The sequence below is a fragment of the Calcarisporiella thermophila genome (genome assembly GCF_041956535.1).
Source record: "Calcarisporiella thermophila strain CBS 279.70 unplaced genomic scaffold VTP21scaffold_31, whole genome shotgun sequence".
NCBI classification, from domain to species: Eukaryota; Fungi; Calcarisporiellomycota; class Calcarisporiellomycetes; order Calcarisporiellales; family Calcarisporiellaceae; genus Calcarisporiella; species Calcarisporiella thermophila.
The window spans coordinates 137932-149270 of NW_027192221.1; the positions used below are offsets into that span (position 1 = coordinate 137932).

An 11339-nucleotide genomic window follows, 5' to 3' on the forward strand; every position below is an offset into this window, starting at 1 on the left:
GGACTTTTGAGCAGTACATATAACTTGAATATGCCAAGTGTTCATAGTAAGCAGCGTTCAATTTGACAAAAATCCTTGGCAACTGATCATAGTGTACATATTACTTCGAAATTGATTAGAGTTTAAAAACTGTGGCGAATAGGCCCATTCTGCTTAAATTGCTTCGCAATCTTGGCTAATTTTTTCTAAGATTTCCTAAAGATTTACCAGTCATCAGGACAACTCATACACTGTGGTGAGTCTCTAGCTAAAACTAGGTTACACTAAACAGAGCTCTCCTTGGATTTTTTGGTGTGGTGGCCTAAAGATATAGCCGAAGATGAAATGGTCAAAATATCTAACCCAACTTCAGCAATGCCCAGCAATGTTGGTGATCTAAATATAAAAATTATGGCTTTCTAGAAGATCGTACAGCGACCCTTGGCCGCCCTTACAACTATCCCTCTCAGAAATTTCCCCGTTCCCCCTCCCCCCCCTTAATTACTCTCTCTCATGACGATTGGTGAGGAAGATGGGAATAGCCGGAGCTGGACCAAATTGAATTCCTCCACAGCTGTTAATACATCATATAATAAATAAATAAATAAAATGGTGTGAGGATTTAATTTCATTATCATAGTATTCTGTGAGTCAACATGAGTTCTTTTATGCTAGCATTATGGTAGTAACCTCTAATTGCAATGGCTATTGAAAACCCATTCGCAGTGACAAAGTGGTTGTAAGAATTGGGTATCAAGATAGATAAATGTTATCTTTTTTATGACTAGCCGACGGTAATACTTTGATATAAAGGGGTCTTTATATGAGCAGCAAAAGTAACATCTGCTAATTCGTGCGTTGCCGCTGAAGCCCTGTAACGGCATCCACCTGGCAGCCAAGAGGCAGGGCAAGCAGATCGACGCGTCACGGCGCCTTGTTAAATGGCCAATGGCTCGCATTATGAAGGGTATAAAGAGTCGCGCAGAAAAGATGGTCGAAGAGTGGGCCACAGCTAGGCTATGTGGCGCCGAGATCTTGAGAAATTGGGAGTATGCTGGTCAATCCAGAATTCCAACGTTTGATAGGAAGCTTGGTATACTACATTTTCATTTTCTGTTCTACCAGAATAGGCTGATGATTGCGCAAGGGTGTACAATGAGTTGATGCAAACACGTTCTCATTTACAGACTTGGTTTTAGACAGAGCAGATAGAAGTCCAACCGGAAAAACGATGTTGAGGTGGTCGAGGTTGTGGGTGTGAAACAATGGTTCAAGCCTGGCACTGATAGATCTGAGCTGCCAATTTAAAAGCCTAAAGCGGGATGGACTCCCAAAATTAGATCGATTCAATAGTGAAGCTTCATAAAATACGAGATAAAGTGACTCAAGAAGTCAGTCACGACGGCCAATTAACCCAGTAGCGCATTCGAATCTGAGTTGAGTTTTACCTTTAGATTGAGACATGTTAACCATTTTTCATTTAATTTTTTTCAATGTAACGACAAGCGCTAGCAAATCTGATCCCGGAGAGTATCATGACAACTCGGCTGCCGTTTATCTCTGATACTTGAAGGCACGCCTTTATTCGCATTGCCGAATATCCCGGTCCGAGCGGAGTCCCAATTATAACCCTTGAATTCCGTTGCGATCGAATTGGCAAGGATTTGAGCTAACACTTTAGTTATGAGGCATTAACTTGTCTTCTGGTAATCTGAGCGCCAGTGTAAATTCTAAATCATGCCCTCTGAATTGAACCACTCCACTTGTTCTATTATGGCAAAGATCCCAGGATGCAGTGGTAGTGTGCTAGTCTCGGAGATTAATTTCATTCGCGTATGACTAGCAATTGTAAGGCAATAGAAAGATGGCACCATTTTAATTGATCTTTAGCACTAGAAACTCTCCTCTCCGCCTTGACGACAACTTGGAAGGTGCTTTTGGCACGTCGAGCCCACCATTTTTGCTTCATGAACCCCTAGATACGTTAGGGATATATCGAGGATAATGGGAATGACTGAACCTTTTTATCATTATGACTATCTGTGCTATCGAAATATTTCCAGATTTCTCCGGATGCTGACCTTGGTCCAACTGAAACAGAGATAGCTTGCGCATGTGACTGCCATCTTATATAGAGATTCTCTTTTTGAGATTTTCAATTTTAACACCTATCTTATTTTATGATCATTTCAGCCCAAATAGTTTTATTCTGACCATTTTGATTAATTATGGCAACGTCCTACAAGCATAAACCCCCTCTGACTCACCCCTCCGCAGCCGAGCTCGAAGATTCTGAATCTTCCTCCGATCAGGGGTGGATTATCCCGCGTCATTCAGATAGCATTTCGAGGCGCGAAGCTAGAACAAGTGGCAGCGACGAGGACTGGCATGTTCTCTCTCCCCATCCCACCATCTCAGCAGAATCTACTGGATCTTCCATCGGTGCACATGGGATCGGGATAGAGACGGAGAGCGAGGTGGAGAAAGAGGGAGAGGGTCTATGGAGCTCGCTGCCCGTTCACGATGGAACAGGGCGATTTGTGGCCAAAAGCGAACCGAGCGTGGATGAAGGGGATACAAATGTGGGTGAATTGTCCTTAGAGATGCTACAGAAAGAAATGAAGTTAGAGAATGCCAACGTGGAGAGAAACGAAGGGGAAAGCAGCGACAGAACAGGTCTGCTGGAGAGGCTTAGAATGACGCTATCCATGTTTTGGAGAGGACTTTATTTGGGTGAATTTATGGAGAATTCAGTAAGGATCATTATTCTACTTTGCGCAAGTACGTGTTCGATGAACTCACGTGTGGCTCTTTGTGTTTTCTATAGGAAATGCTGTCGCATGCTGACCGCAGATCTTCCATGGAGGATATTCTCCGCCTCCACCGACGTGCAATCACGACCTCCGCTTTCCCCCCTTCTTTTGACGCCTATACATCCGCCTCTCCCTTTTCTCAATACGCTTCTTCTCGTGGGGGTCGCTTCATATCTGAACAACGCTGGCGACAGTTGCTCAAAGACCCACGCAATTTACCCATCATCCTTTTGCGAACGGTCTGTGAGGCACTTGGAAGCGTTGGAGAGTATCTGATCGAACAGGATATGATTGTGGCCGAAATACTGGCCCAGATTGGCGAGGAACGAGGCGTGGTGGAAAGCAACGATGGGTTAGATGAAGAGGAGGATTGGTGGAGGCCACCCTCCCAGCAACCGCTCCGGCGTACCCGGAGCGAATGTGCCATGGAGCGCAGACGTCGGCGTTTGCAGCTAGAAGGAGAGGAGTGGGGCAAGAGTAGCGAGGAAATAACTGCATAGAGCTAGATGGTTTCACGAATCGATTCCTTGGTTTGACTTCGTTTCTGGTGTTTCTTGCATCCTTCCTTTCCACGAGTTTAAATTTTGCTTTCTAAACATATGTATTTGTTCATACCTTGAACGGTATTTTTACAGTTTATTATTTACAGCTCTTTTAGAGATCTCCATCCTTTCGGTTGTTCTTCCTTACGATTTTGTGTTTGGCCTTGCTGCCCCTCCACCCTTTTGCTCGATTACTTTTCTACAAGATCTCTTCTTTTTTCAATTTTCATTCCGCTCTCCCTAAAATAAATTCAAAGCGAACCGAAGCCCCCTCTCAGTATAGATTAGCCCTCTTCCCTCTATTCGGCTCCATGGTGGAATCGATCTCCACGGCGAGACGAGGCAGACTTTTCATAGCTTCGGCTAACTGACACATTGGCCTGTGCGTCAGAATATTCACATGTTGGTTACTTGTAAAAAATTTACCGATATTAATAACTGGATTTCATTGAACTTGTCACCTCTCATTGTGCCAGCTTAGAGGGATTGCACCTTCCGCTAAGCCTCTTGTTTCTAAGCCGGGGACAATCTTGTCTAGTCAGGCATTATGTTGGTTGCAAGCAGGGAACGAAATCATGTCAGCCCCTAGAAAAGACGTCAAATAATTCATCGGGCCAGCCAATTCATCCAGCAATATACAAAAAGGGTGGATATTGATGAGCAACATCACTGTAGCCCAACTTACCTTGTTTGTTGCACCTTGAAATGCGATATTAGCTACAATCAATATTAAGGGTCCAAATCAATGCATTTATGCAAATGTCGAAGATGTTTCTAGTGAGACTATGCTTAGGTTTTAAAGAGAAATTTATCGTAAATCATGTTTCATGATGTCAACTGTCATGGTAAAGCATGCTTCTTGGAAAAAAAAAAAAAGGCTACAATTTTTCCTTATATTACTAAGTCAGATGGCCGCAAATACTTATAGAAAGGTAGGACTCTCTATTGGAATTCGATGGTTGGAAATCTCAATGGTTTTTTTGTTAATTCTATGAAGTGAATATGAACTTTTCATACAATCTTAGAGACTGGGGGCAATTTCTGCTGGGGCCGTTTCGGCAATATTATATAGACATGCTCTACCTCCTCTATGTGGAGCCATCGTGCATGATTGGCAAGACGGTACTCATTACAGGAGGACATAGCGGTGAGTTTGCAATACGATTCTATCTTTCCCCATCTGCTTCCAATGTTTAACCAACTTTGACCTCCCTCTTGGTGCAATAGGAATCGGCTACGAGACTTCTCGCATGATTGCAGAGATGGAGGCGAATGTCATAATTGCCTACCACAAGGGAAGGGATGGGGTGGCGAAAAAAGCGGTGCAAGAGCTCCAGGAGAGAACGGGAAACAAGCAAATTGAGGCGTGGCCTGTTGAGATGGCTTCTCTCCAGTCTGTTCGCAAACTTGCCGAGCGCTTCCTGGCCACCAACAAGCCCCTCGACGTGCTTATCAACAACATCGGGGGGGCAAATTCTTCGGAGACCATAACGGAGGATGGACACGAATACACACTCCAAGTGAACTATTTATCGCTCTTCCTTCTAACGGAACTTCTGCGACCGGCCCTTGTCAAAGCCAGCGCACCCAGGGTTGTCAATGTGGTCTCCGTGGCCCACTACATTGGCCATGTAAACTTAAGGAAGTTGAACGGCGGCTGGTTCTATCATCCCCTTATTGCCTATGGGAATGCGAAGCTGATGTGCATGCTTTATACCATGGAGCTGTCAAGGCGGCTTCAACGGGAGAACCCGGTAAGCTTTCAATCTGGGCAGAAGGGGGTGATTGAATGCTAACCCTTGCATGTTGAATCATAGAGAGCAGCTGTCCATGCTCTCCATCCGGGGATAGTCAAATCCAACTTTTGGCACCAGGTGTGTAATGAATTTCGCTGCCCATTTTTCAGGGCCTATTTTCAGCTCAGCATTCGTACGTTCCAAGAAGGAGCCATGACGACGGTGCATGTGGCCGTGAGCGATGAGGCTGGAAGTTGTACGGGAAAATATTGGAATGATTCCAGGATTGCAACGCCGAGTGCACTTGCCTATGATGAGGCATTGGCGATCCATTTGTGGGATTACACAGAGAAAGTGTTGGGATATCCGAAGTAGGTTCTGTGGTTCCCCCCCCCCCTCCCCTCGGATAAGAAGTTCATACAAAACGCGTGGAAACGCTTTGTGTATCCATCCAATATATATTTATTTAATAAAGATCGAGCTGCCTTGTATCGAATTTATTTATCATCAGGCGTATCTTCAGCAAGCTCCTCTCCCTCAAGCCCAGACTTGGCCGAGCCTTGGACTAGGCCAATGAATACGAGAGGCCGCGCCTCAGGGAGAATACAATGAAAATCGTTAGCCTCTCAAGACGGCTAAATAAGTAGAGTCAAGGGATAGGCGAGATAACTCTATTCATCTCGTTAAGCGGGTGAGCTCAAGTGGCCGAAGCTTGGATGCTAAATACAAGCTTGACTTAAGAGATTACTGTTATTATGTATCCACAAGCCATGGGAATATATAAGGGTGAGTTCTGTGCAAGAAAGTCTATTAGAAAATCTAGATAACCAAGGCAGACAACGCGCGTCCTATCGGCTGATTTATGATCCCGTCCGTCAAATCACAAATTGTGGAGAAAATAGAATATAAAATTTAAAATGAAAGGAAAATTTGCTCGTGAAAAAAAAAAAGCCGAAGGAGCAACTTGAAATTTTTGGCTCGAGGAACGAATAATCAACCATTCTTTCTATCAGGATGAGCAGTCTATATAATTTCGTAAAAGGCTGGAGTGTTGTCGTATTCGATCCCGTAATACAATTGCTCCACGACAAGTTCTCCTCCGCTATGCATGTTGAACCTGTCAGCATGCATGGCAAGACAGTGCTCATTACGGGTGGTCACAGCGGTGGGCATGCAACTTTACTCTCTCCTTTATGTCACCAACTATTAAACATTCCCCTTCCCCTCCCCCTCCCCCGAATTCCCTCTTTTGGCGAATAGGAATCGGCTACGAGACTTCTCGCATGATTGCAGAGATGGAGGCGAATGTCATAATTGCCTACCACAAGGGAAGAGATGAGGTGGCGAAAAGAGTGGTGCAAGAGCTCCAAGAGAGAACGGGAAACAAGCAAATCGAGGCGTGGCCTGTTGAGATGGCTTCTCTCCAGTCTGTTCGCGAACTCGCCGAGCGCTTCCTGGCCACCAACAAGCCCCTCGACGTGCTTATCAACAACATCGGGGGGACCAGCTCGTCGAAGATCATCAGCGAGGATGGATATGAATACACATTCCAAATTAATTATCTATCGCTCTTTCTGCTAACAGAGCTTCTGCGGCCGGCCCTTGTCAAAGCCAGCGCGCCCAGGGTCGTCAATGTAGCCTCGGTGGTTCACTATATTGGCCATGTGAACTTTAAGAATTTTAACAGTGACTGGTTCTATCATCCCCTGATTGCCTATGGGAATGCGAAGCTGATGTGCATGCTTTATACCATGGAGCTGTCGAAGCGGCTTCAACGCGAGAACCCGGTAAGCTTTTCACCGGGGTCGAGGGAGGGATCGAGTGCTAACCATGGTTCACGTCACTGTAGAACGCCGTGGTCCATGCCCTCCACCCAGGGGTCGTCAAAACCAACATATGGAAGAAAGACTACCCCATGATAGTCCGGGTGCTCATTTTCTTTTATCTCGGCTTGGCCTTCCGCAATTTGGTCCAGGGAGCCATGACGACGGTGCATGTGGCCGTGAGCGAGGAGGCCGGAAGTTGCACGGGAAAGTTCTGGGAGTCGTGTCGGCTCACTAAACCAAGTGCGCGTGCTTGCGATGAGAAGCTGGCCGCAGAGCTGTGGGAGCGCACGGAGCACATGTTGGGGCTGGATCGTTAGACCTGTGTACCCTCCTTTGGATTTTCGTTTTACTTATTATTGCGCATGAAAAGATGGATGATGCTGAGGATGGCTGTATTAGTGTACTACACCATTAATTTATTACAGTATTTACTATAAGGAAAAGCAAGAATCAGAAAGATGTGTTGTTGTTGTTGTTGTTGTTGTTGTTGTAGGCGGTAGAGATGGCCGCTGGCGTTAGTCTGAATTTTTCCTCACGAAGCGTATTTGACTTCCTGCGCGAATCCCAAGAGTGTCGAGGCGCGTTTTCTCTCCCGCTAATTTTTGCCCCTCAAACACAAGGCAATATCGGTTCCAGATATACCTCCTGTGCCCATATCACGCGGTTAAGATTAGGGGAGAGGAGCCGAACAGCAAAGAGCACATACCAGTTGATTTTTCGCTTCGAACCCTGATTCGCGCGCGTTGCTGCCGTTTGCACCAGCTGCTTCAGCTCGGCCACCGTCGCGCTTTGATGGACGATCACGCCTAAATGGATCCATCAGCGTAAGCAATCTTCCCGCCGCGAATGAATCGGGAAAAGCTATATAATTTACTCAAGGGGGCGAGTGATCCTCGTAGGATGCTTATGCGAACGGCCGCGCCCTGCTCTAGGGCAATGAGATGGTCGATTTCTTGGAGGGTTGGATCGGGGGGCAGATCCGAGAGGAGAGGATCCTGGAGAAGGGAATGGAAGAGGGCGGAAAGCGCGTCTTCGGCCGGGAAAGGGCCGCTGCTCGTTGGCCCCGTGTTGGCCCTGTGGATTTGGGCTTGGGATCGGGGCATTGATAGCGTCGCGAGCACAAGCGAAGCCAGCAAGCCAATTTCGAGGAAAAATGAAGAAGCCAGCTCACATGAAGAGCCTCTCTGCGGAGTTTCAAGTGCGCGATGAAGGTTTTTTCTTAGAAAATCAGAGCTGGAGACTTGGAAATTCCCTAACTAACTAGCTGGACTCGCAACAGCCACCCTTTGCACTCTGATCCATCATTCCCCTCCCTTCTCCTCCAGCCAAGCGCCATGGGACTTTTCTCCAAACCTCCTCCCCGCACATCCATATCCGAAAACATCGAGTGGGTCACGAATCCCGAGCATTCCGAGGAGGACTGGACCATTATCTTCCAGATTGTCGAGGTGGTCAAGTCCTCCGCCGAGGGACCACGTGAGGCCGCCAAGGCAATCAGGAGGCGGCTCAACACAGGGAATGGAAAGGCGACGGGATTCACCATCACCGTGTGGCAGGCGCTAGTCGAGAACTGCGGAAACAATTTTCTAAGTATGCCGGCTTGTCCATGACAAAGCGTGCGAGACATGAGAGGGCGGCCAGTGAAGCTAAATGAAGACATTTATTTTGACATAGTCCAAATGACGCGGCCCCATTTTATCGAGGACATAACCCGATGCTATTCTGAATCGGTGGGATTTCGAAATTGAAGGAGAGAGGCAAATTAGGGTTTTTAATACTCATGGCCCCTCTTTTAATCCATTAGAGCGATGAGAATCGGGACCGCATCCTGAAGCTCCTCTATGAATGCAAGGCCCTGTGCAAAGACGATGCTGAATTCCACCCCATTTTGCAGTTGTATTCCCAGCTGAGCCATTCGCGTGGGGTAAGCACACCGTCCCATGTGATTGCTTCTACTGCATGGCACTAAACAACATGTTATTCCATCGGACCATGAAGCCTTATGCCCGTCATCACACAGGCACCATTAATCCCGAGGTAGTCGAAGATACCGCACGCGTGATGAGCGCGGAGGCGATGAGAAATGATATCCAATCCACGCGTGCTAACGTGCAAGTCTTGTCCGAAAGTCTCGGCTTTGTGGCTCCCGGAGAAGACATCACGAAGAATGAAGTGATACAGGTATGTAGGATGGTTTTGTTTTGTTTTCCCCCTCCTCCGCAGGCTTTCCATCCGCGCCTGACCGGTTGCAATGTGTAGGAGTTTTACGCAAAGTGCAAGGACAACCACGGGCAGATCATGCAATATATACAGGAGTGCAGCGATGAGAAAGATATGCGTGCGTTGCTTTTGTTTGAATATTTCTGGATGCTGCAGAGAGCCATCGTTGCTAACTAACGGCTATTGCTCTATTTCCTGTGAGCAGAGGAGCTACTCGAACTCAACCAGGACCTGCTGAACGTCTTCCGGATGTACGATGAGATCATTGAGAACGGATTTGTAGATGCGGCTTTGGCCCTTTCGAGGACCAGAGCGCCCACCGACTCAGCGGCCCCCACAACAACCACTACCACCAGCGCCAACCCCGGCTCGGCCCCTGCGGGCGCAGGAAAGCAAGGGTTGAGCGACGTCAGTCTGATCTACTTCGGGGGCTCGGAGTGGACGACACCAAGCAACAGGTAAATGTCATCCTAATGATGTCCATTTTCCCTAGAGTGGAAGAGGACACTGAACCCTACTTGACTTGAAGTAGTGACGCGGCTCGTGGTGCCCCATCCGCCACTGCCTCATCGATGTCCACAAACCCGTTTGCTAACCCTGCGGCACGGCCGGCACCAGATCCATTCAGCGATGACAATGCCATCCTAGATGAATTTGATCCGCTGCGCACGCGGAAATGAGCAAAGATTTAGGGGGCGAAGGTTCATGTATCTTCATGATTGGCTATACCGGCATATGAGTATGCCAGCAATAATTTCTATGATAATTTTCGTGTTTTTAAATTAATCTTTGATTCCATATTCCTACGGATAACTTAATAAGAGATGGAGGATGTGTTTGTATCAGCTCAGGATGAAAATGGGAGAGCCCATTTCTCGGCCAAAGATGGGCCAAGAAGATCAGAATAGCCCCAGAGAGGGGAATAATGGGCCGATGAAGACAGCGGCCAATGCAAGACGCGATGAAATCTCTCCTGCCATTCCTTCCCATTAAATTTCCCAGGAATCCTCTCCGCAGCCGAGGGGGGGGGGGGAGCTTTTGACAAAGTCTTCGGAAAGCTGCTCCAGGGAGAGGGTTAGGATAGTGGGGATATGGTCCAATTATGGACGCCAAGCACAAGCTGGGCCGAAGAGGAGAAGGAAAATAAAAAGTCGCGCAGCAGAGCGATGTGAGACGCTGTGGGCCGCCTATACTGCCGAGAGCGCTGTAGGGGGATACCGCGGCCAAAGAGGAGCTGATCCCCACGAGAGGTTGCATCTGCTTCTGACTCTGAAATGCCGGGTTTGCATTTGAATTAAAGGAGTATAAATCTGCAGGATGCTTGGAAGCATGCAGCGGCGGAAGCCTCTAATCGATGCGCTGGTGCTCTGGGTTCGCAGGGGCCCAAGCTATGTACGCAGGCGGGCCGTGATTTTTCAAGGGGAGCGAGGACAGGGAAAAATGCAAAAAATGAAAATCCCATAAAACAAGAATCGATAGGATATATATAGTGAAATCCAATTCCCCCCCGCGCCGCGCCTATTCGTGCTGAGCTGTGCGACGCGGAGCACTCGACTCCTTGTCGATGCCTTTGATGCTCGGGTTGGATTCGAATCCCGATCCCGCTTCCCCATATATGCCCAAGATTGGCTAAGCGTCCTTGTCTTAGTAGACCCCCCCCAGAGTGACGGGGGGAGGGATCCACGCCTCTGTCGCGCGCAAAGCCGCCCGCCCGCCTTGCGCGGGGGTCTGGGGGGAGAAACTGGAGAAGGGCAGAGACACAGAATGTTCCCAACGCGACTATCAAACATGAAACCGTCAGCAAGTGTTCTTGATCCGGCTTGATCCTGCGGCTCCATTAAGGTATATTGTGTCGCGGATGGTAGTGATATGAGGGAGGGCGCGGGGTGATTGGCCGGAGGAAGGGGTATTATCGATCTAGACTAAACTCCGATTGAAATCACTGCGAATGAATCGACCGATTTGGGGTGCGCGTTTTTGCTGAGCTTTATTGTAACTTAAAATTGCTGGTCAGATACCGGTTTCGATTGGTCGCAACCACAAGAGGAGGGCCAACCAAAAAATTTTTCACCAGGCTTACGTCACCTTTGAAAATGTAAACAAACAGCTGTAGTAAATAAATGTAAATCTGCAACCCTCTAGCACCTTTCTCCCTCTTTCACTTCTCGTCTTCAGTCTGAACTCTTACTCCCGTTGAAATGGCTGCCACTAAAGAACATCTTT

The 11339-nt window shown here is 47.6% G+C and overlaps 5 protein-coding genes across 5 annotated transcripts; 4 read left to right on the forward strand and 1 right to left on the reverse strand.

Annotated features, from left to right (window-relative positions):
- Positions 1-2207: 2207 nt before the first annotated feature.
- On the forward strand, positions 2208-3292 carry VTP21DRAFT_7613 (uncharacterized protein; the record flags this gene model as incomplete). The annotated part of the gene is made up of 2 exons (XM_069398374.1): positions 2208-2732; positions 2807-3292. The coding sequence occupies 2 exons, from the start codon at positions 2208-2210 to the stop codon at positions 3290-3292; spliced, it is 1011 nt and encodes a 336-aa protein (XP_069246406.1).
- Positions 3293-4408: 1116 nt separating this feature from the next.
- VTP21DRAFT_7614 (uncharacterized protein) lies at positions 4409-5445 on the forward strand (the record flags this gene model as incomplete). Its single annotated transcript, XM_069398375.1, has 3 exons — positions 4409-4481; positions 4562-5088; positions 5152-5445. The coding sequence occupies 3 exons, from the start codon at positions 4409-4411 to the stop codon at positions 5443-5445; spliced, it is 894 nt and encodes a 297-aa protein (XP_069246407.1).
- Positions 5446-6084: 639 nt separating this feature from the next.
- Positions 6085-7213, forward strand: VTP21DRAFT_7615 (uncharacterized protein; the record flags this gene model as incomplete). The annotated part of the gene is made up of 3 exons (XM_069398376.1): positions 6085-6235; positions 6331-6857; positions 6920-7213. 3 exons carry the CDS (start codon positions 6085-6087, stop codon positions 7211-7213), a joined length of 972 nt encoding a protein of 323 aa, XP_069246408.1.
- A 198-nt stretch (positions 7214-7411) lies between these two features.
- VTP21DRAFT_7616 (uncharacterized protein) lies at positions 7412-7999 on the reverse strand (the record flags this gene model as incomplete). Its single annotated transcript, XM_069398377.1, has 3 exons — positions 7412-7541; positions 7603-7702; positions 7771-7999. The coding sequence occupies 3 exons, from the start codon at positions 7997-7999 to the stop codon at positions 7412-7414; spliced, it is 459 nt and encodes a 152-aa protein (XP_069246409.1).
- Positions 8000-8230: 231 nt separating this feature from the next.
- VTP21DRAFT_7617 (uncharacterized protein) lies at positions 8231-9796 on the forward strand (the record flags this gene model as incomplete). Its single annotated transcript, XM_069398378.1, has 7 exons — positions 8231-8486; positions 8571-8626; positions 8701-8820; positions 8895-9077; positions 9156-9234; positions 9322-9574; positions 9646-9796. The coding sequence occupies 7 exons, from the start codon at positions 8231-8233 to the stop codon at positions 9794-9796; spliced, it is 1098 nt and encodes a 365-aa protein (XP_069246410.1).
- Between the last annotated feature and the right edge of the window lie 1543 nt (positions 9797-11339).